The 27,118-nt window shown below is 51.2% G+C and overlaps 1 protein-coding gene across 2 annotated transcripts in view; it reads right to left on the reverse strand.

Annotated features, from left to right (window-relative positions):
• Nucleotides 1-27,118, reverse strand: part of NUDC (nuclear distribution C, dynein complex regulator) — a 170,024-nt gene that overhangs the window by 136,202 nt on the left and 6,704 nt on the right. For both annotated transcript variants that reach the window (XM_075335903.1, XM_075335904.1), the window contains exons 2-3: nucleotides 13,255-13,332; nucleotides 12,974-13,174 (exon numbers count right to left, since the gene is read on the reverse strand). In XM_075335903.1, the coding sequence (XP_075192018.1) occupies nucleotides 12,974-13,174; nucleotides 13,255-13,332 (279 nt within the window). The remainder of the gene's footprint in view (nucleotides 1-12,973; nucleotides 13,175-13,254; nucleotides 13,333-27,118) is intronic.

The following is a 27,118-nucleotide window of genomic DNA, read 5'->3' on the forward strand; positions in this document are numbered from 1 at the left end:
AATGTGTGTATATTTTTTATTTTTTTAACCCTTTAATTTTCAATGGGGCGTGATTTGAACTTTTAGGTTTTTTTAAACTTTTTTTTATTTTACTAGTCCCCCTAGGGGGCTATAGCGATCAGCAATCCGATCGCTCTTATCTGCTGATCACAGCTATAAACAGCAGATTCACTCACTTCCGGTTTCCCTCTGCTCCGGGCCGAGGGAAAACGAAAGTAAAAGATCGTAGCTGCAGGAGTCATCACATGACCCTGAGCTACCATGGCAACCACCGGAAGTCTCATGATCATGTCACGTGACTTCCAGTATCGGGCTTTAAGTGAAACTTTACTTCGATCGCGTTTATAATGGCGCTGTCACATATGGACAGCGCCATTACAGGGGTTAAATGGCACAAGCAGATAACGATTCTGCTCGTGCCTAGCAGGCACACATCTCAGCTGTGAAAATCAGCTGAGATGTGTGCCGATCGCAGCATGCTGCTGATGGCAGACCGCGGGCAGTAAAGTTATGACCGCTAGGACGTAATTTTACGGCCCGCGGTCGTTAAGGGGTTAAGAGCCTTTTGTGGGCGTGGACAGCTCCTTGCTCTGTTAAACTCAATTCTTAGATAAAGTCAGGAAGGCAGCACACAGTGATCTAAGTTAAACATGGTTACTTTCAGAATCTCTTTGCCTACAACATGCTGCTCTCAGATGAAGTAGCAAAAACCTGCTGACAGCTTGCCTTTAACGAAACCCCTAACCTCAGCTTTCATCATAGCTCTTAGGTTCTTAAATAATAGGGATTCCTCTGCTTGGTTTTTGTCAGTACATGCCTGACACGGTTTTGTTTTTTTAAATTATAGATCGATGATAATCTAACCCTACACAGGGCACGTTCTTCATTCTTTTTTGCCTGACATCCAAGGTTTTTCCTACCCCAAAAAAAATTTGAAGGAAACTTCTAGTACCCCAGGAAAGAGAAAGTGCTATTGGTGACTTTCCCACCCCCAGAGGCATGAATGGAGGTGCTATTTCATCCACAGGATCTGTAGGCACGCTGTTGACTTCCATTGTCTCCGTGGAAAAAAAAAAAAAACAGTGCATGCACTATCCTGTAGCTTCAGGGGTGCAATCCTGCCCTGTTGCTTTAATTTAAAGAAAAAAAAAATATATAAATAAATCTATCTATATAAAACAACCTGCGATGTCCTGGAACATGAACGCTCACGCCCCCACAGGCTGAGTTTGAGGTAGAGATGAAAGTCGCTCCAGTGTCAGGACAAATCATTGCACATGCACTCCACCCTGGAAGTTACCTGACATGCCAATGCCCACAAGGTCATGCTCCAAGAAGTGATCTTAGACTATATGCGCACGCTGCGTTTTTTGGTGCAGTTTTGTTGTCAAAAAGTTCTAACTTTTGACTTCCCAGCAAAGTCTGAGAATTCGGATTTGCTGTGCGCATGTTGCAGTTTGTCTGGAGTTAGTAAAAAAAAAAAAAAAAAAAAAAAATGCAGCATGTTCTATTCTTGCATTCTGTTCCTGCGTTTCTCACTAGTGATCGGAGGATTCGCAGATCAATCCCCGGCCGACTTGGGATTAGCGGGGGAATTGATCCCTGGTATCTGGCCGGACTCTGATTCCCATATAATCTATGTGGGCCAGAATCCGATGCAAAGGGGGTAAGAGCAAGCGCTTCATACTCACCGCTCATTAGGCTCATACATATTCACTGCCTCCCCTGCACACCAGCGTTTATGATTGGTTTCACTCAGACAGTGCCCCCAGCCTTTGTGACAGCCTGTCTGATACTTACAATCAAAGACCTGGTCTACGGGTCTATAGTGTACATTAAAGATAAATTAAAAAAAAAAAAAAAAAAAAGCACACACACACTCCCCCCAACCCTCCCAATTTTGAAAACCAGCTAAGATAAAGCCAGACAGCTGGAGGCTAGTATTCTCAGGCTGGGGAGATCCACGTTATTGGGAGCCCCCCAGCCTAAAAATATCAGACTGCAGCTGCCCAGGATTGTCGCATCCATTAGCTGCGACAAGCCCAGCACTTTACCCGGTTCTTCTCGATTACACTGGTGCGGTGGCAATCGGGGTAATAAGGGGTTAATCTCAGCTGACACTTAGCCCTAGATTAGTGATGGGAGGAGTCTATGAGACACCCCCATCACTAATCTGTAAGTGAAAAGAAATAAACCCCAAACACCCCAATAACTTTCCTGCAGGTCCGACGTAATCCACACAAGGTCCCACGACAATTGAGTTCTGCTACATCCAAGCCTGGAGAGACCGAAAACATGTCCGATCTCTCCAGGCTCCGGAGAAACACTGACAAATGGCAGCAGTGACGTCACTCAGTACATCGGAGGTCATACCCAGGTTCTCACTGACAACACCGACCAGGGAGATTGGGTTATGGGGCAGCCTCGCACTCCCAGACCCCCGGCTGGCACTGTTAAATCATGGGGCCATGCCCCGCCAGCCTTTTAACTCTTGACAGTGCTGGCCCGGACGAGGGAAGTGCGAGGCTGCCCCTCATCCACCTTCTCCCTGCTGACACTGTCAAAGCCCCGTCCGCCCTTTAACACTTACAGTGAGGGGGGTAGGGGAGAATGCAGTGACCATAGTTAGGTACTCAGGTCACCGGAGGTCATACCGTGAGAACCTGGGTATGACCTCTGGTAAACTGAATGACGTCACTCCTGCCAGCTGAGTCCTACTTGTCCACTTGTCAGTATTTCCCGAAGCCTGGAGAAATCTGACATGTTTTCGGTCTCATCAGGCTCGGCTGTAGCAGAGCGGAATCGTCGTGGAACCTCGTGTGGATTACGATGAACCTGCAGGGAAGTTTTGGGAGCTAATAAAAAAGGAGTGAAAGAGGGACTTTGTATTTTATTCCAAATGAAGGATTTATGGGGTGTTTGTTTATTTCGTTTCACTTACAGATTAGTGATGGGTTGTCTCAGACGCCTCAGTGTCAGCTCTGAGCTGAGATTAACCCCTTATTACCCAGATTGTTACCGCACCAGGGAAATTGGGAAGAGCCAGGTAAAGTGCTGGGGTTATTGCATCTAATGGATGCGACAGTCCTGGGTGGCTGTAGACTGATATTTTTAGGCTGGTTATCGAAATTGAGGTGGGGGGGGGGGGGTTGGAACCACACGCTGTTATTTTTATTTATTTTTACTGTACGCTTCAGACCCGCAGACCGGGTCTGTGATTGGAAGCATCAGACAGGCTGGGGGCACTGTCTGAGTGCATCCAATAGCAGACGCCGGTGGGCGGGGGAAGCACTGATTATGCATGAGCCTAATGAGTGGCCCCAGGAGAAGAATGAGCAGCTGCGAGAGCAGTGTACAGCCGCATAGGTGACTTTGTAAGTAAATCGCGCTAGCTTTTTTTTTTTTACTTCCCGAGTGTCCGACCCACGCGGGTGCCTTTGAACCCGCAGGGGTCGGACTTCACAGTACGGTCCACCTAACACTATTTTTTCACAAAAACACACAAACTCAGAATTAACCAAAGCATCCAAAAATGCACCATGAATACAAAGCGTTTTTTTGTTGGTTTTTTTTACATTTCCAGGCACTCTGGGACAAGGTGCCATTTTGGTTGCAGTTAAAACTGCAGCGTGCGCATATACCCTTAGGGTCTGTGCGCACATGTGCTTTTTTTTTTCTTGCTTTTTTTCTTGCTTTTTAAACTGCACTGTGTCAGTGACAAAATGCATGCGTTTTTCTTCCCCAGCAAAGTGCATCAGAATTTCCATCCGCACGTTGTTTGTTTGTTTTTTGTTTTTTTTACAAACGCAGTGTTTACATTTGTCAAAACGCTGGAGTTTAGTGGTCAAGCCAGAACATAAACGTGCGGACATAGCCTTAGGGTATGTGCGCACTAGGCGTTTTTTTTCACGCTGCGTTTTTATGTGCGTTTTTGTCTAAAAAACGCACCCGCGGCTAAAAAAAACGCGGCAAAAACGCATGCGTTTTTGCCGCGATTTGGTGCGTTTTTTGCTGCGTTTTTGCTCACTGCGTTTTTAATCAGTGCACAATGCCATTAAAGATTGTTGATGAAAAAAAAAAAAAAAAAGGTCTGATGTCATTTCCTTCTTCAAAATGTTCATTGTATGCAGGAGAGCAGACAGCTGCAGAACTAGTGTATGCAGGAGAGCAGACAGCAGCTGCAGAACTACAAGTCTCAGCATCCTCCATTCACTAGTGTATGCAGGAGAGCAGACAGCAGCTGCAGAACTACAAGTCTCAGCATCCTCCATTCACTAGTGTATGCAGGAGAGCAGACAGCAGCTGCAGAACTACAAGTCTCAGCATCCTCCATTCACTAGTGTATGCAGGAGAGCAGACAGCAGCTGCAGAACTACAAGTCTCAGCATCCTCCATTCACTAGTGTATGCAGGAGAGCAGACAGCAGCTGCAGAACTACAAGTCTCAGCATCCTCCATTCACTAGTGTATGCAGGAGAGCAGACAGCAGCTGCAGAACTACAAGTCTCAGCATCCTCCATTCACTAGTGTATGCAGGAGAGCAGACAGCAGCTGCAGAACTACAAGTCTCAGCATCCTCCATTCACTAGTGTATGCAGGAGAGCAGACAGCAGCTGCAGAACTACAAGTCTCAGCATCCTCCATTCACTAGTGTATGCAGGAGAGCAGACAGCAGCTGCAGAACTACAAGTCTCAGCATCCTCCATTCACTAGTGTATGCAGGAGAGCAGACAGCAGCTGCAGAACTACAAGTCTCAGCATCCTCCATTCACTAGTGTATGCAGGAGAGCAGACAGCAGCTGCAGAACTACAAGTCTCAGCATCCTCCATTCACTAGTGTATGCAGGAGAGCAGACAGCAGCTGCAGAACTACAAGTCTCAGCATCCTCCATCCAGGACTGTATGCAGTTTTTTGCCCAAAAAGAAAAAAAAATGACGTGGGCTTCGCCATATTTTTGTATGCTAGCCGGGTACAGCAGGCAGGTACGGGCTGCCCCCAACCCCCAGCTGCCTATTTGTACCCGGCTGGGAACCAAAAATATAGAGAAGCCCTTTTTTTTTAATTATTTCATGAAATAATTAAAAAAGAAGGGAATTTTGTTACTTACCGTAAATTCCTTTTCTTCTAGCTCCTATTGGGAGACCCAGACGATTGGGTGTATAGCACTGCCTCCGGAGGCCACACAAAGCAATTACACTAAAAAGTGTAAGGCCCCTCCCCTTCTGGCTATACACCCCCAGTGGGATCACTGGCTCACCAGTTTTAGTGCAAAAGCAAGAAGGAGGAAAGCCAATAACTGGTTTAAACAAATTCACTCCGAAGTAACGTCGGAGAACTGAAAACCATTCAACATGAACAACATGTGTACCCGAAAAACAACCACAAATCCCGAAGGACAACAGGGCGGGTGCTGGGTCTCCCAATAGGAGCTAGAAGAAAAGGAATTTGCGGTAAGTAACAAAATTCCCTTCTTCTTCGGCGCTCCATTGGGAGACCCAGACGATTGGGACGTCCAAAAGCTGTCCCTGGGTGGGTAAAGAAATACCTCATGTTAGAGCTGCAAAGACAGCCCTCCCCTACGGGGAGGCAACTGCCGCCTGCAGGACTCTTCTACCTAGGCTGGCGTCCACCGAAGCATAGGTATGCACCTGATAATGTTTGGTGAAAGTGTGCAGACTCGACCAGGTAGCTGCCTGGCACACCTGTTGAGCCGTAGCCTGGTGTCGTAATGCCCAGGACGCACCCACGGCTCTGGTAGAATGGGCCTTCAGCCCTGATGGAACCGGAAGCCCAGCAGAACGGTAGGCTTCAAGAATTGGTTCTTTGATCCATCGAGCCAGGGTGGCTTTGGAAGCCTGCGACCCTTTGCGCTTACCAGCGACAAGGACAAAGAGTGCATCCGAGCGGCGCAGGGGCGCCGTGCGGGAAATGTAGATTCTGAGTGCTCTCACCAGATCCAACAAATGTAAATCCTTTTCATACCGATGAACTGCATGCGGATAAAAGGACGGCAAGGAGATATCCTGATTAAGATGAAAAGAGGATACCACCTTAGGGAGAAACTCCTGAATGGGGCGCAGCACTACCTTGTCCTGGTGGAACACCAGGAAAGGAGCCTTGGATGACAGCGCTGCTAGTTCGGACACTCTCCGAAGAGACGTGACCGCTACCAGAAAGGCCACTTTCTGTGAGAGTCGAGAAAGTGACACATCCCTCAGAGGCTCGAAGGGCGGCTTCTGGAGAGCAACAAGGACCTTGTTTAGATCCCACGGATCTAACGGCCGCCTGTACGGAGGTACGATATGACAAACCCCCTGCAGGAACGTGCGCACCTGAGAAAGTCGTGCTAGACGCTTCTGAAAAAACACGGATAGTGCCGAGACTTGCCCTTTAAGGGAGCCGAGCGACAAGCCCTTTTCCAACCCAGATTGCAGGAAGGAAAGAAAGACAGGTAACGCGAATGGCCAGGGAGATACTCCTTGTGCAGAGCACCAGGATAAGAAAATCTTCCACGTTCTGTGGTAGATCTTAGCAGAAGTGGACTTCCTAGCCTGTCTCATGGTGGCCACGACCCCTTGGGATAATCCTGAAGACGCTAGGATCCAGGACTCAATGGCCACACAGTCAGGTTCAGGGCCGCAGAATTCCGATGGAAAAACGGCCCTTGGGACAGTAAGTCTGGACGGTCTGGTAGTGCCCACGGTTGGCCGACCGTGAGATGCCACAGATCCGGGTACCACGACCTCCTCTGCCAGTCTGGGGCGACGAGTATGACGCGGCCGCAATCGGATCTGATCTTGCGTAACACTCTGGGCAAGAGTGCCAGAGGTGGAAACACATAAGGGAGCCGGAACTGCGACCAATCTTGCACTAAGGCGTCTGCCGCCAGAGCTCTTTGATCGCGAGACCGCGCTATGAAGGTCGGGACCTTGTTGTTGTGCCGAGACGCCATTAGGTCGACGTCCGGCACCCCCCAGCGGCGGCAGATTTCCTGAAACACGTCCGGGTGAAGGGACCATTCCCCTGCGTCCATGCCCTGGCGACTGAGGAAGTCTGCTTCCCAGTTTTCTACGCCCGGGATGTGAACTGCTGATATGGTGGATGCTCTTTCCTCTACCCACATCAGAATCCGCCTGACTTCCTGGAAGGCTTGCCGACTGCGTGTCCCTCCTTGGTGGTTGATGTATGCCACCGCTGTGGAGTTGTCCGACTGAATTCGGATCTGTTTTCCTTCCAGCCACTGCTGGAAGGCTAATAGGGCAAGATACACTGCCCTGATCTCCAGAACATTGATCTGAAGGGTGGATTCCTGCTGAGTCCACGTCCCTTGAGCCCTGTGGTGGAGAAAAACTGCTCCCCACCCTGACAGACTCGCGTCTGTCGTGACCACTGCCCAGGATGGGGGCAGGAATGATCTTCCCTGCGATAATGAGGTGGGAAGAAGCCACCATAGCAGAGAATCCTTGGCCGTCTGAGAAAGGGAGACTTTCCTGTCTAGGGAAGTTGTCTTCCCGTCCCATTGGCGGAGAATGTCCCATTGAAGTGGACGCAGATGAAACTGCGCGAACGGGACTGCCTCCATTGCTGCCACCATCTTCCCTAGGAAGTGCATGAGGCGCCTTAAGGGGTGCGACTGACCCTGAAGGAGAGACTGCACCCCTGTCTGTAGAGACCGCTGCTTGTCCAGCGGAAGCTTCACTATCGCTGAGAGAGTATGAAACTCCATGCCAAGATACGTTAGTGATTGAGTCGGTGCCAGGTTTGACTTTGAAAAGTTGATGATCCACCCGAAAGTCTGGAGAGTCTCCAGCGCAACATTCAGGCTGTGTTGGCATGCCTCTTGAGAGGGTGCTTTGACAAGTAGATCGTCCAAGTAAGGGATCACCGAGTGTCCCTGAGAATGCAAGACTGCTACCACTGCCGCCATGACCTTGGTGAAAACCCGTGGGGCTGTCGCCAGACCAAATGGCAGAGCTACGAACTGGAGATGGTCGTCTCCTATCACGAAACGTAGAAAACGTTGGTGCTCTGTAGCAATCGGCACGTGGAGATAAGCATCTTTGATGTCTATTGATGCAAGGAAATCTCCTTGAGACATTGAGGCAATGACAGAGCGGAGGGATTCCATCCAGAACCGCCTGGCGTTCACATGCTTGTTGAGCAGCTTTAGGTCCAGAACAGGACGGAACGAGCCGTCCTTTTTTGGAACCACGAAGAGATTGGAGTAAAAACCTTGCCCTTGTTCCTGCAGAGGAACAGGGATCACCACTCCTTCTGCTCTTAGTGAGCACACCGCCTGCAGAAGGGCATTTGCTCGGTCGGGATGTGGGGAGGTTCTGAAGAACCGAGGCGGAGGATGAAACTGAATTCTATCCTGTACCCGTGAGACAAAATGTCTGCTACCCACCGGTCTTTGACCTGTGGCAGCCAAATGTCGCAAAAGCGGGAGAGCCTGCCACCGACCGAGGATGCGGAGGGATGAGGCCGAAAGTCATGAGGCAGCCGCCTTGGAAGCGGTTCCTCCGGTTGTTTTCTTGGGGCGTGAATGAGCCCGCCAGGAATCTGAGCTCCTTTGCTCCTTCTGAGTCCCTTTGGACGAGGAGAATTGGGTCTTGCTGGAGCCTCGAAAGGACCGAAACCTCGACTGCCACTTCCTCTGTTGAGGTTTGCTCGATCTGGGCTGGGGTAAGGAGGAGTCTTTACCCTTGGACTGTTTAATGATCTCAGCCAATTGCTCACCAAACAGTCTGTCTCCAGATAGTGGCAAGCTGGTTAAACATTTCTTGGAAGCAGAATCTGCTTTCCATTCCTTTAACCACAAGGCTCTGCGCAAAACCACAGAGTTGGCAGACGCCATTGAGGTACGGCTCGTAGAGTCCAGGACAGCGTTGATAGCGTAAGTCGCAAACGCAGACATTTGCGAGGTTAGGGACGCTACTCGCGGCACTGCTGGACGTATGATAGAGTCCACTTGTGCCAGGCCAGCTGAAATAGCTTGGAGTGCCCACACGGCCGCGAATGCTGGAGCAAACGACGCGCCGATAGCTTCATAGACAGACTTTAACCAAAGGTCCATCTGTCTGTCATTGGCATCTTTAAGTGAAGCCCCATCTTCCACTGCAACTATGGATCTAGCCGCAAGCCTGGAGATTGGGGGGTCCACCTTTGGACACTGGGTCCAGCGTTTGACCACGTCAGGGGGAAAGGGATAACGTGTATCCTTAAGACGTTTGGAGAAACGCTTATCTGGATAAGCATGATGTTTCTGGACTGATTCTCTGAAGTCAGAGTGGTCCAGAAAAGTACTCAATTTACGCTTAGGATACCGGAACTGGAACTTCTCCTGCTGTGCAGCTGCCTCCTCTGCTGAAGGGGCTGGGGGAGAAATATCCAACAGTCTATTGATGGCCGCTATAAGGTCATTTACCATAGCGTCACCATCAGGGGTATCTAGATTGAGAGCGGTGTCAGGAGTAGATTCCTGATCACCCACCTCTGTCTCCTCATACAGAGCCTCGTCTCGCTGAGACCCTGACCAGTGTGATGACGGCGAGGGTCTTTCCTAGCGAGCCCGCTTAGGCTGCCTGGGACTGTCATCCGAGTCAGAGTCTTCAGCCTGTGATGCCTGGGACCCCCTTGAAGTACGGATTAGTTCCAACTGAGGGGGACCGGGGAGCATAGACACAGCAGTGTCCATGGTCTGAGAAACTGGCCTGGACTGCAAGGTTTCCAGGATTTTTGTCATAGTCACAGACATCTTATCAGCAAAAACTGCAAATTCTGTCCCCGTCACCGGGGCAGGGTTCACAGGCGTCTCTGCCTGGGCCACTACCACCATAGACTCTGGCTGACGAAGTGGCACAGGGACCGAACATTGCACACAATGGGGGTCATTGGAACCTGTCGGTAGATTAGCCCCACATGCGGCACAAGGAGTGCATACCGCCTGTGCCTTGGCACCCTTGCGTTTTGCGGATGACATGTTGTTGTCTCCTCAGAGCAATGAGGGTATAAGCCAAGAAGCGACTGTACAGTGCAATATAAATATATATATGGTACAGGGAAAAAATGCACCAAATAACACTGTGGCACTAGTGGGGCCAGCACTTATGTGCAGGTTACCGCCCGCATAAACGCGGGTGTGTGGTCGCCAGAGTCCCTTGTCTGAGTCCCCCAGAGCCTGTGTCCGTTCTCCAGCCAGACTGCATGCAGGAATGGCTGCCGGCGTCCTGTGGAGAGGGGCGGGCCCTCGGCGTGTTGAGACCAAGAGCGGGAAACTTGCGTCCCCACTGTGCCCAGTGAGAGGGCTGGAGCATGTAAATAAGGCTCCAGCCCTCGGCGCTGCCTATTGCACAGCGTCTCTCCCTTTCCCTGATTGACAGGGTGGGGGCGGGAACGAACCGTAACTAGGCCGCAAAAGCCGGGGACTAGATTTATGAGCGCTGCCGCCGTAAAAGCGCGGGCAGTGCGAGTCCCCGGCGCACTACAAGTCCCAGCGGCGCCGCCGCTCCCGGAGCGGCCGGCGCGGTAGTTCCCAAGACATAAAATCACTCAGCTAAGCTGCAGTGACTCTAACCCGAGCGCGCAGCGCTAGTGCCCCCGGCGCACTAGCACACCCAGCAAGCCTGGAGTGTGCGTGGCCTGTCTGTGCGGGGACACAGAGTACCTGAACGTTGCAGGGCCTTGTCCCTGACTGTACTCCGCTCCTCCAGCAGGGTCTCTGGGTCTGTGGATGGAGCTCGGCCTCAGGGTTTGGGGGCCGGTAAGATCCCACTTCCACAGAGCCCCTCAGGGGGATGGGGAAGGAAAGCAGCATGTGGGCTCCAGCCTCCGTACCCGCAATGGGTACCTCAACCTTACAAACCGCAAGTGGGGTGAGAAGGGAGCATGCTGGGGGCCCTATATGGGCCCTCTTTTCTTCCATCCGATAGAGTCAGCAGCTACTGCTGACTAAACAGTGGAGCTATGCGTGGATGTCTGACCTCCTTCGCACAAAGCAGAAAACTGGTGAGCCAGTGATCCCACTGGGGGTGTATAGCCAGAAGGGGAGGGGGCCTTACACTTTTTAGTGTAATTGCTTTGTGTGGCCTCCGGAGGCAGTGCTATACACCCAATCGTCTGGGTCTCCCAATGGAGCGCCGAAGAAAAAAATGACGTGGGCTTCGCCTAATTTTTGAGTCCAGCCGGGTACAACTAGGCAGCTGGGGATTGGAATCCACAGTGCAGGGTGCCCATGCTTTCTGGGCACCCCCACTGCGAATTGCAGTCCGCAGCCACCCCAGAAAATGGCGCTTTCATAGAAGCGCCATCTTCTGGCGCTGTATCCAACTCTTCCAGCTGCCCTGAAGCCGGGTGGCTAGCTAGGTAATAATGGGGTTAGGGCTAGCTGTATATTATCAGCTAGCCCTAAGCCCGAAATTCATGGTGTCACGCCAATATTAGACATGGCCACCATGAATTTCTAGTAATGATAAAAAAAAAACACAACACAGAGAAAAATATTTTTATTAGAAATAAAACACAACACAATTAGTGACTCCATCTTTATTGAAATAAACCCTCCTCCGCAGTAATCCTGGGTTAGGGTCCCGCGCCGTCCAATCAGGATCCAATATTATCTGATCGGTTTGCTGGAAGGCAAAGCGATCAGATGATGTGTCAGGATCAAGTGCCTGAATCCCATCACACATCAGCTGATTGTATAAAAGCCGATTATACAATCAGATGATGCATCAGTAGAAAAAAAAAAAAAAAATAATACTCACTTATGTGCTGTGCTGATTATTACCGGCAGCTCCTGGAGCGATCGATTGGACAGGAGTCTGATCCTATACGATCGCTGCCGGAGCTGCCGGTAATCAGCTGATGAAGTCCCCTGACGGCAGGAGCAGCTGATAGCCGGCCGGGCGCGAAAAAGCCGGCGACACCGCGATCAGCTGATGCGTCAGGTGACTGCATCAGGTGATAAGCGCCAGGTCCTGCAAGCAAGGTCCTGCCCCGGGGAGACTGCACACAGAGCGGCGGGACCGGGAGGAGCTGGGAGCGGACATGGCACCGGGACCCTGCGGACAGGTGAGTATATGACATTTTTTTTTTTCTACTGTTCACTTTGGTTTTCGCCGCTGCCTCCACCTCCCGCCCAGACATGGCGCCGCACGGAGCTGACATGCACAGGACGGGAGGTGGAGGCAGCGGTGACGGTACCGGGAGGATTCACGCTTCTGTGTTTACCAACAGAAGGAATCCTCTTCCTGTACACGTCACTGTAGTACCCACCCCTTGCGTTTATAGCTGCGTTTTTAGTCATAGAAACGCGGCTATATGCGTTATTCATTGCGTTTTTAACATCTCATTGAATTCAATGAGTGAAAAACGCAGAAATAATTGACATGCTGCGTTTTTGTGGTCACCACAAAAACGCAGCTAAAAAAAAAACGCTGTGTGAGGACAGCACTTCTGAAAACCCATTGACATTGCTGGGGAAGCAATGTCACTGCGTTTTCAGCACAAAAACGCGGTAAAAAACGCCGCTAAAAACGCGGCAAAAACGCCTAGTGCGCACATAGCCTTAGACTCTTTCTGTGCATGCATGAAAGCGTGTACACGATACCCCAGAGCTCTAGCTCTGCAGCTGCAGTGACGAGAAAGAAATAACAAAGACCGCTCTGCACGGGGTAGTCTTCTGGCCAGACATTCCCACAAGAACCCCTGGAAGTCTGTACCAATGCTACTAACGTATCTCGCTCTGTAAGAGACCCCAGGAACAACTCCTCTCAAGTAAGTAGGTAGCCACCCCTTGGGGCTGTAAGTCTCCCTCTAAGGACAGAAAACCACTAAAAGCAGGAGGAGAGGTTCTGCCTTTTAAATCTGTAGGTTTCCTGTCCTTGTGGGCAGATCCTGTCTATATAATTTAACTGTCAAAAATGTAATTTAAGGTAATCCATGACAATCCACAGCATTCTTTACACACTACCTTGTCAATTTCTTTCTGAAGTTTGTAAGCCTCTTCTTCAGTGAGCTCTGTGATCCGTGGCTCTCCAGGTTCCATTGCTTTCTGCTTGGCTGCTTGCTCATGTTCCCGCTTTGCAGCAGTACGCTCCTCCTGCTGAGCAGCCTTCTGTTCCCTCACTTCACAGGCTAGCTGGTTGTGGTGGTTGAAAGCTGTATTCATAAGCTGGAATTACATCAAACCACATGTATGAAAACCTGTGAAAGGTTAAAGTTCATCATGTCCAGTATATGAACCTCTCTCACCTTTTCAGCTGCTCCACTATCCCCGCCTACAAAGAAATCTGTTTTTCTTCTGAGAAAACCGAAAAAAGTATTTATTAACTGTAAAAAACAAACAAACCAAAATATATAGGTTAAGGACAACATTGCAGAGGCTTAAAGTATGTAATCAGAAAATGATCTAGTTTGGAAGTCAGGTTTTATATTCGGTATTAAAACATATTTTTTTCATTTGCAATGTCATTATCCATTTTAAAATAATCCTGAAAGAGTGCAGTTGTTCTAACCCTATTAATAGCTCGATGCTTCCAGTTCAATAGAGATCACTTCTCAGCAGTCATCTTATCAGTCAAGATTACAATTTAAGATGAAACCTATATACAAACAACAGGATCACACTTTTCATAGTAGGTAATAAGTGAGCCTGGAATCAGGCTCTCTTGCCCTATATTATCCTACTCTCAATTTAAATAGCAAGCACCAGCTGACAGATTCCCTTTAAAAGGGGTTGTCCACTACTTTTACATTGATATCCTATCCTTAGGGTAGGTCATCAATGTCTAAATCGGCTGGGGTCAGACACCCTGCACCACTGCCGATCAGCTATTCTCGGTCACCACAATTGCAGCAGGAAAGGCTCAGTTCCAGGGCTGCTAAGTCTTCGGACAGTGGCCATGACCGGGTACTGCATATCCCCCTCCTATTGATTAGAATGGGAGGTGGATATGCAGTACCTGGCCTTGGACGCTAACAGAAGGTGCTGGAACTGAGCATTTCCTGCTGCTGCTAGGACCGAGAACAGCTGATCAGCGAGGGTGTGGGCATGGGGTCCTGGCCGATTAGACATTGATGACCTACCCTAAGGATATTTGGACGCAGCTCAAAAACGCTACAAGTAGCGTTTTTGAAAAATGTTAAAAAACTGCAAGTCGCTGGATCCTCACTATAACTCATACCTCCCAACCGTCCCGGATACAGCGGGACTGTACCGGATTTCAGCGGGTGTCCCGGTGTCACGATCAGGAGGCTTTTATCCCGTGGCTCCGCCCACCCGCTCTCTCCCCGTCTGACTTTGGCTCTGTGTGCTGCCGCTGATATGGGTGGGCGGCAGCAGCACTTTCCTGGATGCTGGCGCTTTAAATCGGCACCGCAGCTCAGCCCAGTGCACTCACTGCTCACTGTGGGCTGCTTGTGTACGGAAGTAAATCTGTGGGCGGAGCCACCGAGCAACATGCTGAGCTCTGTCCACAGATGCAGAGACTGGAGGAAGAGGAGCTGCAGCACCAACGCTGTATGTGACCCCCCCCCCACCTACCCAACCCCCTCCTCACCAGAGCTATATGCCCCCCTCACCAAATTTGTATGCCCTCCAGCTCCCCCACCAGATCTATATGCCCCCCCAGATCTGTATGCCCCCAGCCCCCTCCCACCAGATATGTATCCCCCAGCCCCCCCTCACGAGATCTGTATGCCCCAGCAGCCCTCTCCTCACCAGAGCTATATGCCTCCAGCCACCCCCCCTCACCAGATCTGTATGCCCCCAGCCCCCTCACCAGATTTGTATGCCCCCCAGCCACCCCACCAGATCTATATGCCCCCCAGCACTGTATGCCTCCAGCCCCCTCCCACCAGATATGTACCCCAGCCCTCTCCTCACCAGAGCTATATGCCTCCAGCCACCCCCCCCTCACCAGATTTGTATGCCCCCATCCCCCCCATCGGAGCTGTATGTGCCCCCAGAGCTGTATAAGCCCCAACACCAGTGCTGTATGCCCCTTAGTAATATCTATGCTACCAGTAATTTGTATGCCCCACAGTAAAGTGTATTTCCCCCAGTAATGTGTGTACCCCTTAGTAACGTGTATGCCCCTCAGTGAAAAGAAGGGAATTTTGTTACTTACCGTAAATTCCTTTTCTTCTAGCTCCTATTGGGAGACCCAGACGATTGTTTTGTTTTGTGTTTTGTTTTGACGATTGGGTGTATAGCTACTGCCTCCGGAGGCCACACAAAGTATTACACTCAAAAGTGTAAGGCCCCTCCCCTTCTGGCTATACACCCCCAGTGGGATCACTGGCTCACCAGTTTAGTGCAAAAGCAAGAAGGAGGAAAGCCAATAACTGGTTAAACAATTCAATCCGAAGGAACATCGGAGAACTGAAACCATTCAACATGAACAACATGTGTACCCGAACAACCAAAAAATCCCGAAGGAACAGGGGCGGGTGCTGGGTCTCCCAATAGGAGCTAGAAGAAAAGGAATTTACGGTAAGTAACAAAATTCCCTTCTTCTTCGGCGCTCCATTGGGAGACCCAGACGATTGGGACGTCCAAAAGCAGTCCCTGGGTGGGTAAAGAAATACCTCATGTTAGAGCTGCAAAGACAGCCCTCCCCTACGGGGAGGCAACTGCCGCCTGCAGGACTCTTCTACCTAGGCTGGCGTCCGCCGAAGCATAGGTATGCACCTGATAATGTTTGGTAAAAGTGTGCAGACTCGACCAGGTAGGTACCTGGCACACCTGCTGAGCCGTAGCCTGGTGTCGTAATGCCCAGGACGCACCCACGGCTCTGGTTGAGTGGGCCTTCAGCCCTGATGGAACCGGAAGCCCAGCAGAACGGTAGGCTTCAAGAATTGGTTCTTTGATCCATCGAGCCAGGGTGGCTTTGGAAGCTTGCGACCCTTTACGCTGACCAGCGACAAGGACAAAGAGTGCATCCGGGCGGCACAGGAGCGCCGTGCGGGAATGTAGATCCTGAGTGCTCTCACCAGATCCAACAGATGCAAATCCTTTTCAAATTGATGGACTGGATGAGGACACAAAGAAGGTAAGGAGATATCTTGATTGAGATGAAAGTGGGATACCACCTTAGGGACAAAGTCCAGAATCGGACGCCGAACCCCCTTGTCCTGGTGAAGACCAGGAATGGAGATTTGCATGACAGCGCTGCTAGCTCGGACACTCTCTGAAGAGACGTGACCGCAACTAGAAAGGCCACTTTCTGTGAAAGACGGAAAAGGGAAACAACTTTCAAAGGCTCGAAAGGCGGCTTCAAGAGAGTCATTAGAACCTTGTTCAGACTCTAGAGCTCTAACGGCCGCTTGTACGGAGTGATGAGAAGACAAACTCCCTGCAGGAACGTGCGTACCTGCGGAAGTCGGCTAGGCGTTTCTGAAAAAATACAGATAGCGCTGAGACTTGTCCTTCAAGGGAGCTGAGCGACCAACCATTTTCCAACCAAGATTGTAGGAAGGAAGGAAAAATAGGCGACGCAAATGGCCAGGGAGAAACTCCTTGAGCAGAGCACCAAGATAAGAATATCTTCCACGATCTGTGGTAGATCTTGGCGGACGTTGGCTTCTTGGCCTGCGTCATGGTGACAACCACTCCTGAGATAATCCTGAAGACGCTATGATCCAGGACTCAATGGCTACACCGTCATGTTCAGGGCCGCAGAGTTCAGATGGAAAAAAGGGCCCTTGAAACAGCAAGTCTGGTCAGTCTGGTAGTGCCCACGGTTGGCCTACCGTGAGGTACCACAGATCCGGGAACCCCAACCTCCTCGGCCAATCTGGAGCGACGAGGATGGCGCGGCGACAGTCGGACTTGATCTTGCGCAGCACTCTGGGCAACAATGCCAGAGGTGGGACACATAAGGTAGCCGGGACTGCGACCAATGTTGAACTGAGGCGTCCGCCGCCAGAGCTCAATGATCGTGAGACTGTGCTATGAAGCCGGAACAAAGTTGTTGTGCCGTGACGCCATTATGTCGACGTCCGGCATCCCGTAGCGGCGACAGATCTCCTGAAACCCGTCCGGGTGAAGACACCATTCCCCTGCGTCCATACCTGGCGACTGAGGAAGTCTGCTTCCTAGTTTACCACGCCTGGGATGTGAACTGCGGATATGGTGGATGCTGCGTGTTCTTCCGTGGTGGTTGATGTATGCCACCGCTGTGGAGATATCCGACTGAATTCGGATGTGCTTGCTTTTCAGCCACTGCTGGAAGGCTTGTAGGACAAGATACACTGCTCTGATTTCCAGAACATTGATCTGAAGGGTGGACTCTTGCTGAATCCACGTACCTTGAGCCCTGTGGCAGAGAAAAAACTGCTCCCCACTCTGATAGACTCGTGCCTGTCGTAACTACCGCCCAGGATGGGGGTAGGAAGGACCTTTTTTCTGACCATGAGGTGGGAAGAAGCCACCACCGTAGAGATTCTTTGGCCGCCTGAGAAGGGAGACGTCTCTGTCGATGGGCGTCGACTTCCCGTCTCATTGGCGGAGAATGTCCCATTGTAGTGGACGCAGATGAAACTGCGCGAAAGGGACTGCCGCCATTGCTACCATCTTACGTGAGAAGTGCATGAGGCGTCTCAAAGTGTGCGACTGATCCTAAGGAGAGATTGCAGCCTTGTCTGTAGTGAACGCTGTTTGTCAAGCGGAAGCTTCACTATCGCTGAGAGAGTATGAAACTCCATGCCTAGATATGTTAGTGATTGGCCCGGGGTCGGATCTGACTTTGAAAAGTTGATGATCCACCCGAAACTCTGGAGAGTCTCCAGCGCAACGTTCGGCTGTGTTGGCATGTTCCTTAAGAAGGTGCCTTGACAAGTAGATCTCCCAAACACGGGATCACAGAGTGACCTTGAGATTGCAGGACTGGTACTACTGCTGCCATGACCTTAGCGAAGACCCGTGGGGCTATCGCCAGCCGGAAGGCAGAGTTACGAACTGAAGGTGTTCGCGTCTTATAACAAAGCGTAGAAACGCTGGAGCTCTGGATCAATCGGCACTTGGGGATAAGCATCCTTGACGTCTATCGATGTTAGGAAATTTCCTTGAAACATTGAGGCGATGACGGAGCGGGGGATTACATCCGGAACCGCCTGGTGTTCACGAGCTGGTTGAGCCGTGTTAGATCCAAAACGGGACGGAAATACTCGTCCTTTCTTGGCATCGCAAATAATTCGGAGTAAAAACCGTGACCTTGTTCCTGAAGAGGAAACGGGGTTCACCACTCGTTGTGCCTTTAGAGTGCCCACCGCCTGCAGAAGAGCATCGGCTCGGTCGGGAGGTGGAGAAGTTCTGAAGAATTGAGTTGGAGGACGAGAACTGAACTCTATCCTGTACCCGTGAGACAGAATGTCTCTCACCCAACGGTCTTTGACCTGTGACAGCGAAATATCGCCAAGGCGGGAGAGCCTGCTACCGACCGAGGATGCGGAGAGAGGAGGCCGCAAGTCATGAGGAAGCCTCTTGGAAGTGGGTTTTCAGGCTGTCTTTTTTGGGCGTGACTGAGCCCGCCAAGAAACTGAGCTCCTCTGATCCTTTTGAGTCCTCTTTGGACGAGGAGAAATGGGACCTGCCCGAGCCTTGAAAAGACCGAAAACCCCGACTGTCCCTTGGTATGTTGGGGTTTGTTTTGTCTGGGCTGAGGTAAGGAAGAATCCTTACTCTTGAACTGTTTAATGATTACATCTCACGCACACTAAACAGTCGGTCAGCAGAACAAGGCAAACTGGTTAAGCCCTTTTTTGGAAGCCGAATCTGCCTTCCATTCAGTTAACACCCAGGCCCTGCGTAAAACCACGGAGTGAGCGGACGCCACTGCCGTACGGGTCGTAGAGTCCAGGACAGCATTAATCGCATAAGACGCAAATGCAGACATTTGGGCGGTTAAGGATGACACTTGCGGAACAGATGTACGTGTGACCGCGTCCATCTGTGTAAGACAAGCTGAAGTAGCTTGGGGTGCCTCTACGGCTGCGAAAGCTGGAGCTAACAGCGCGCCGATAGCCTCATAGATGGATTTCGACCAGAGATCCCTCTGTCTGTCAGTGGCATCTTTAAGTGCAGCCCCATCTTCCACTGCAACTATGGATCTAGCTGCAAGCTGGAGATTGGAGGATGCCCCTTGGGACACTGGGTCCAGCCATTGCCCACGTCAGGGGGTAGGGATAACGTGTATCCTCAGCCGTTTGGAGACGCGCTTAACTGGATAAGCGTGGTGTTCCTGGACTGCCTGTGTAAAGTCAGGGTGGTCAAGGAAAGTATTTAATTTACGCTTGGGATACGTGAATGGAATTTCTCCTGCTATGAAGCTGACTCTTCCACTGGAGGAGCTGGGGGAGAAATAACTAACATTCTATTGATGGACGCTATGAGATTATTGACTATGGCGTCACCATCAGGTGTATCCAGATTGAGAGCGGTCTCAGGATTAGATCTTGAGCAGCTACCTCCGCCACATCACACAGAGAGTCCGCTTGCTGGGACCCTGACTAGTGTGATGAAGTCGATGGCCGCTCATAGTGAGCCTCTCAGACTATCTGGGACTGTCATCCGTGTCAGAGCCGTCACTCTGGGAAGCACATGACCCCTCGGAGCTCAAAGTTGTTCCCACTGAGGGGGACCATGGATAATGATGAACAGTGGCCATGGATTTGAGAGACTTGTCTGGACTGCAAGGCTTCTAGTCTCATAGCCATAGTCTCAGAAAATCTGTCAGTAAATACTGCAGGCTCCGTCCCCATGTCCTGGACGGTTAGCAGAGACTCCGTAGTATACAATGGGGGTCTATGTACACTGCCGGCCATATAGCCGTACATGCTGTACCGGCTGCATAGAAAACATGTGCTTCTGCACCTCTGTTTTACACAGACAATATGCTGTTATGTCCTCCGCACAATCAAGGAGGGTATATACAAAAATGCCACCAAACAGTGCAATGCATAGTGAATAAGCATATATGTATATGTGTACTTCGGCACTAGTGGAGTCAGCCCCACAGGTGCTGTTTAACGCCTGGTCACAGCGGTTGTGTGACTATCCGAATCCCTGCCAGGGATCCCTAAACTTGTCTCTTCTGTCGCTACAGAAAAAACACTGACAAGAATGGCTGCCGGCGTCCTGTGTAGAGGAGGAAGCCGTGGGCGTGCCTGCGAAAGTGCGGGAATCCGGCTTCACAGTGTACACAGTGAGAGGGGTGGAGTATGCAAAGCATACTCCAGCTCTCAGCGCTGCCGTGCTGTGCAGCGTCACGCCCCTACCCTGACTGGCAGGTCTGTGGGCGGAAACGAAGTGAGACTAGGCCGCACAAGCCGGGGACTCGAGTTGATAAGCGCGGCCGGCATATAAGCCTTGGTCGGCGCGGAAGTCCCCGGCGCACCACAAGTCCCAGCCGCGCCCGAAATAAAAATGGCAACGGCGGTTAGCGCGGTAGTCCCCTAATACACTAACACACCCAGCAAGCTGTAGTGTGCGATGGCACTAGTGCGGGCAGCGCCGCCGTCCCTGGCGCACTAACACACCCAGCAATGCTGCCGTGTGTCTGCGCGGTCCCCACAGGGACACAGAGTACCTTAACGTAGCAGGGCCATGTCCCTGAGGATACTCCGCTCCATGTCCAGCAGATTCCCAGGAGCTGTGGATGGAGCACGGCCTCAGTGCCTGGAGGCCGGTAAGATCCCACTTCACCAGAGCCCTCAGGGGGATGGGGAAGGAAAACAGCATGTGGGCTCCAGCCTCCGTACCCGCAATGGGTACCTCAACCTTAACAAACACCCGACAAGAGTGGGGTGAGAAGGGAGCATGCTGGGGGCCCTTTAGTATGGGCTCTCTTTTCTTCCATCCGATATAGTCAGCAGCTACTGCTGACTAAACAGTGGAGCTATGCGTGGATGTCTGACCTCCTTCGCACAAAGCACAAAACTGGTGAGCCAGTGATCCCACTGGGGGTGTATAGCCAGAAGGGGAGGGGCCTTACACTTTTGAGTGTAATACTTTGTGTGGCCTCCGGAGGCAGTAGCTATACACCCAATCGTCAAAACAAAACACAAAACAAAACAATCGTCTGGGTCTCCCAATGGAGCGCCGAAGAAACACAGACTTTCTTCACTGATGTGTTAAACACGCATATGTCCCTTCATACTCCGTGATTCATGGCACACAGTGGTTGTCCATGTGCAATCCATGATACGTGATCCGTACTCCGTGATTGCACATGGACATATACTCACCTGCCCCCGCTCCTGCTCTCCGTGGTGCTGAAGAGTCCTGCGATTCAGCATCCAGCCACCGCTCTCTCACCTCTGCAGCTACTTCCGGGGTCGGCTCTGGCTGCATAAATGAATATGCATGCTATAATGAACCAGGCAGGAAGAAGCAGAGAGCAGCTGCCGAATACAGCATCACTGGAGAAGGTGAGTTTGAAAAGCTTTTTATTTTAAATGTCCGTGTTTTTCTGGTATGTGTTTCACGGATCACACCATAGTGTGGTCTGTGGGACATCAGTGATGCCAGAAAAAAACAGACATGTTTCTGTGCGGCAATCACGGATACGCATGTACGCCGCACGGAGACACGGTCAGTGAAATCACTGATGTGTGTGCAGACCCATTGATTATAATGGGTCTGCATAGGTCAGTGATTCTGGTATGTATAAAAACTAGCACATACATACCAGAATCACTGACATCTGAAACAGGCCTAATATGTATGCCCCTCAAGTACTGTCTATGCCCCAAGACCCTCCTGTGCTGAATATACTGTAGCCCCCAGCCCCTCCTGTGCTGTGTATACTGTAGCCCCCAGCCCCTCCTGTGCTATATATACTGTAGCCTCCAGCCCCTCCTGTGATGTGTATACTGTAGCCCCAGCCACTCCTGTGCTGTATATTATATATATATATATATTATATATATATATATATATATATATATATCCAGGGCCGGATTATAGGCGGGGCAAGCGGGGCTCCAGCCCAGGGGCCCCACCAAAAGCACCAAAAGAGCTTCTAAGGGGGCCCCCACCACCAGGGCCATACTTGTCAGCATTTTATTTTTTTTTTCTTCACACCCTCTCCCCCTCCGTAAAGACAGTCTAATAAATCAGCTGTGTTTTCGGAGGAGGGGGGGGGCGGTGCACCGACATTTATTTGTATCTGCATCTTTAAGACGCAAAAACAAACTGCGGGCACAGGACGCTGAATGACCCCGGAAGTACCAGCGATTGCACTTCCGGGGTCAGAGGTGTGCCAATGAGCTCCCTGCTATGTGCTGCGGCCATCATGGGCGTACCCAGCGAGGGGCGGGGGGGCACCTGCCCCCCCCCTTCCTAGAAGCAGGGGCACGGTGTAATGGGCCGCTGTATGTGCAGCCACGCTCCTCCGCAGTGTGTGCATGCAGGCCCGACACACTAGCTGCAGCAGGAGCAGGAGGCAGCGCTGTGCTGTGCCGGCTCAGCTGTGTGCCCGGCATGCACACAATGCAGAGGAGCGCAGCGGAGCCGGAGCCGGTGCTCGCAGCTTCCTCCTTCTTCCTATTCAAATGTATTTGCGTCTTTCAGACGTAAATACATTTGAACAGCGCGCCGGGACTGGGCCCCGCCCCCGACGTGCAGCAACGTGATGAGATCAGCACCTTGCTGACGTCATCACAGTGCTGCGGGCGCCGGCACACAGGGGACATCAGATGGTAAGCGCTCCATGAAGGAGCCGAAGAGACAGGTTTAATTAGTGATGATGAGTGGGGAGGGGCTGAAGACACATAACGGGGAACATCTGTGAAGGAAGTGGAACACAGCTTTGTGACAGGCAGAGGGGGAGTACTGTATTCCGAGGGACGAGGGGGGGGAGGCAGAAGTGTGTAGGGATGGGGCAGTGTGATTTGTGTGTGTAGGGGGTGATGAGGGTTACATTGTATTGTGTGTGGGGGGGAGGGGTAATGGGGGGGTGCATTGTGTGTGTGTGGGGGGTGATGGGTGGGTGCATTGTATGTGTTTTGTGTGGGGGGAGTAATGGGGGGTGCATTGTATTTGTGTGTGTGTGTAGGGAGTAATGGTGGGTGCAGTGTGTGTGTGTGTGTGTGTGTGTGTTTGTAGGGGGTGATGGGTGCATTGTGTGTGTAGGGGGTGATGGGGGATGCATTGTGTGTGTGTGTGTGTGTGTGTGTAGGGGGTGCATTGTGTGTGTGTAGGGGGTGCATTGTGTGTGTGTAGGGGGTGCATTGTGTGTGTGTGTGTGTGTAGGGGGTGCATTGTGTGTGTGTGTGTGTGTGTGTAGGGGGTGCATTGTGTGTGTGTGTAGGGGGTGCATTGTGTGTGTGTGTGTGTGTGTGTGTGTAGGGGTAAAGGGGAGTGCATTGTGTGTGTGTAGGGGTAAAGGGGAGTGCATTGTGTGTGTGTAGGCGGTAAAGGGGGGTGCATTGTGTGTGTGTGTGTGTGTGTGTAGGGGGTGATGGGTGGGTGCAGTGTGCGCGCGTGTCAGAGCTGTGCGCGCGCGTGTCAGAGCTGTGCGCGCGCGTGTCAGAGCTGTGCGCGCGCGTGTCAGAGCTGTGCGCGCGCGTGTCAGAGCTGTGCGCGCGCGTGTGTGTCAGAGCTGTGTGCGTGTCAGAGCTGTGTGCGTGTCAGAGCTGTGTATGCGTGTCAGAGCTGTGTATGCGTGTCAGAGCTGTGTATGCGTGTCAGAGCTGTGTATGCGTGTCAGAGCTGTGTATGCGTGTCAGAGCTGTGTATGCGTGTCAGAGCTGTGTATGCGTGTCAGAGCTGTGTATGCGTGTCAGAGCTGTGTATGCGTGTCAGAGCTGTGTGTGCGTGTCAGAGCTGTGTGTGCGTGTCAGAGCTGTGTGTGCGTGTCAGAGCTGTGTGTGCGTGTCAGAGCTGTGTGTGTGTGTCAGAGCTGTGTGTGTGTGTGCGTGTCAGAGCTGTGTATGCGTGTCAGAGCTGTGTATGCGTGTCAGAGCTGTGTATGCGTGTCAGAGCTGTGTATGCGTGTCAGAGCTGTGTATGCGTGTCAGAGCTGTGTGTGCGTGTCAGAGCTGTGTGTGCGTGTCAGAGCTGTGTGTGCGTGTCAGAGCTGTGTGTGTGTGTCAGAGCTGTGTGTGTGTGTGTGTGTCAGAGCTGTGTGTGTGTGTGTGTGTCAGAGCTGTGTGTGTGTGTGTCAGAGCTGTGTGTGTGTGTGTGTGTCAGAGCTGTGTGTGTGTCAGAGCTGTGTGTGTGTGTCAGAGCTGTGTGTGTGTGTGTGTGTGTGTGTGTGTCAGAGCTGTGTGTGTGTGTGTGTGTGTGTGTGTGTGTGTGTGTGTGTGTGTCAGAGCTGTGTGTGTGTGTGTGTGTGTGTGTGTGTGTCAGAGCTGTGTGTGTGTGTGTGTGTGTGTGTGTGTGTGTGTGTGTCAGAGCTGTGTGTGTGTGTGTGTGTGTGTGTGTCAGAGCTGTGTGTGTGTGTGTGTGTGTCAGAGCTGTGTGTGTGTGTGTGTGTGTGTGTGTGTGTGTCAGAGCTGTGTGTGTGTGTGTGTGTGTGTGTCAGAGCTGTGTGTGTGTGTGTGTGTGTGTGTGTGTCAGAGCTGTGTGTGTGTGTGTGTGTCAGAGCTGTGTGTGTGTGTCAGAGCTGTGTGTGTGTGTGTGTCAGAGCTGTGTGTGTGTGTGTGTGTCAGAGCTGTGTGTGTGTGTGTGTGTCAGAGCTGTGTGTGTGTGTGTGTGTCAGAGCTGTGTGTGTGTGTGTGTGTGTCAGAGCTGTGTGTGTCAGAGCTGTGTGTGTGTGTGTGTGTCAGAGCTGTGTGTGTGTGTGTGTCAGAGCTGTGTGTGTGTGTGTGTCAGAGCTGTGTGTGTGTGTGTGTCAGAGCTGTGTCTGTGTGTGTGTAAGAGCTGTGTGTGTGTGTGTGTCAGAGCTGTGTGTGTGTGTGTGTCAGAGCTGTGTGTGTGTGTGTGTGTGTGTCAGAGCTGTGTGTGTGTGTGTCAGAGCTGTGTGTGTGTGTGTCAGAGCTGTGTGTGTGTGTGTGTGTGTGTCAGAGCTGTGTGTGTGTGTGTGTGTGTGTGTGTCAGAGCTGTGTGTGTGTGTGTGTGTCAGAGCTGTGTGTGTGTGTGTGTGTCAGAGCTGTGTGTGTGTGTGTGTGTGTGTCAGAGCTGTGTGTGTGTGTGTGTGTGTGTGTGTGTCAGAGCTGTGTGTGTGTGTGTGTGTGTCAGAGCTGTGTGTGTGTGTCAGAGCTGTGTGTGTGTGTCAGAGCTGTGTGTGTGTCAGAGCTGTGTGTGTGTGTGTGTGTGTCAGAGCTGTGTGTGTGTGTGTGTGTGTGTGTGTCAGAGCTGTGTGTGTGTGTGTCAGAGCTGTGTGTGTGTGTGTGTGTGTGTCAGAGCTGTGTGTGTGTGTGTGTGTGTGTGTGTGTGTGTCAGAGCTGTGTGTGTGTGTGTGTGTGTGTGTGTGTGTCAGAGCTGTGTGTGTGTGTGTGTGTGTGTGTGTGTGTGTCAGAGCTGTGTGTGTGTGTGTCAGAGCTGTGTGTGTGTGTGTGTCAGAGCTGTGTGTGTGTGTGTGTCAGAGCTGTGTGTGTGTGTGTGTGTGTGTGTGTCAGAGCTGTGTGTGTGTGTGTGTGTCAGAGCTGTGTGTGTGTGTGTGTGTGTGTGTCAGAGCTGTGTGTGTGTGTGTGTCAGAGCTGTGTGTGTGTGTGTGTGTGTGTGTGTGTGTGTGTGTCAGAGCTGTGTGTGTGTGTGTGTAAGAAGCAGTCTGTGCAGCCCCCCAGAACTATATGGGTCCCCCAGAGCGCTATGTCACCCATCCCAGTAATGAGTACACCACCAGAGCTGTTTGCCACTCCAGTAACGTCTATGCCCCCTGCCCCTCCTGTAATGTATATATTGTAGCCCCCAGCCCCTCCTGTGATGTATATACAGCAGTGCTGTCAGTTTGCAGTCACGTCTGTTAGTGACAGCCATCGTGAAACACAGCCACATGTCCTAAAGGAGCTGGACGGAAACAAGCGGGAGAGGTGAGTGAGGCTGCTGGCGATTTCCCCATATTAATACCTGTAAGGGCTCATGCGCACGTAACTACTGAATATTCTGCAGCGATTTGACAGCACATGTGCGCGTCAAATCGCTGCAGAAACACTGCATAATGGATGCAGTTTTTCTTTACAAAAAATGCCGATTTCATGCGCTCTGGCTGCTTCCCCCACCATAGACAGAGTGGGAGCTGCATTTATAGCGCACGGAATAATTGACATGCTCATTTTATGAACTCACAGATTTGGGTCAACATTTTAGCACCCAAATCGCTGCGTTCATAAAAGCAACGTGTGCACGTATCATGCACAATCTACATAGCTTGTATAGGGGACGCAGGACGCATGCATTTACACTGCAGTGCTATACGCAGCATAAATGCATGGAATTACGCAACGTGCGCACGAGTCCTAATGCGTCTGTGTCTGCATGTATGTCAGTGTATATGACCGTGCATATATTTGTCTGTTTATATGTATTTTTCTGAATTTGTCTTCAAATATGTATATATACGTCTGTGTGTGGATGGGGTCCACTGAGACTCTTTCACCCGGAGGCCACAAAAACCTGGAGCCATCCCTGGCTGCCTTAACATTGGGATCAATAAAAAAATATGTGAGTAAGGTTCTGTACACACGTTGTGTATTTGCATGCAGTTACGCTGCGATCTGCACCGCAGCGTAACTGCATGCGTCCTGCGTCCCCAGCACAATCTATGAAGATTATGCAGGAGCCGTCCGCACGTGGCGTATTAGAGTGTAGCGATTCGGCTGCTGCCTGAAGCGCTGCGTTCTAAGAAGTGACATGTCACTTCTTTCATGTGCTTTGGATGCAGCCCCTGCTCTGTCCATGGGAGGGGCTGCACTCAGAGCGCATGAAATTGGCTCTTCATTACGGACTCTTTCTGTAGCGATTTGAAGCGCACGTGTGCTGTTCAAATCGCTGCAGAAATTTCTGCAGAGACAAACGCAACGTGCGCACATAGCCTAACTCTACTTTCTGTGTATAAGTGACGGATGTGAGTGATCCTGGACTGTATCTGTATTGTAGTACTGTAAATCTGAATGTGGCAGAACAGGATAAGATAAATGTTCATTGGATTTATATCTAAATGCTACGGTT

The sequence above is a fragment of the Anomaloglossus baeobatrachus genome, chromosome 2 (assembly GCF_048569485.1).
Source record: "Anomaloglossus baeobatrachus isolate aAnoBae1 chromosome 2, aAnoBae1.hap1, whole genome shotgun sequence".
Lineage (NCBI taxonomy): Eukaryota > Metazoa > Chordata > Amphibia > Anura > Aromobatidae > Anomaloglossus > Anomaloglossus baeobatrachus.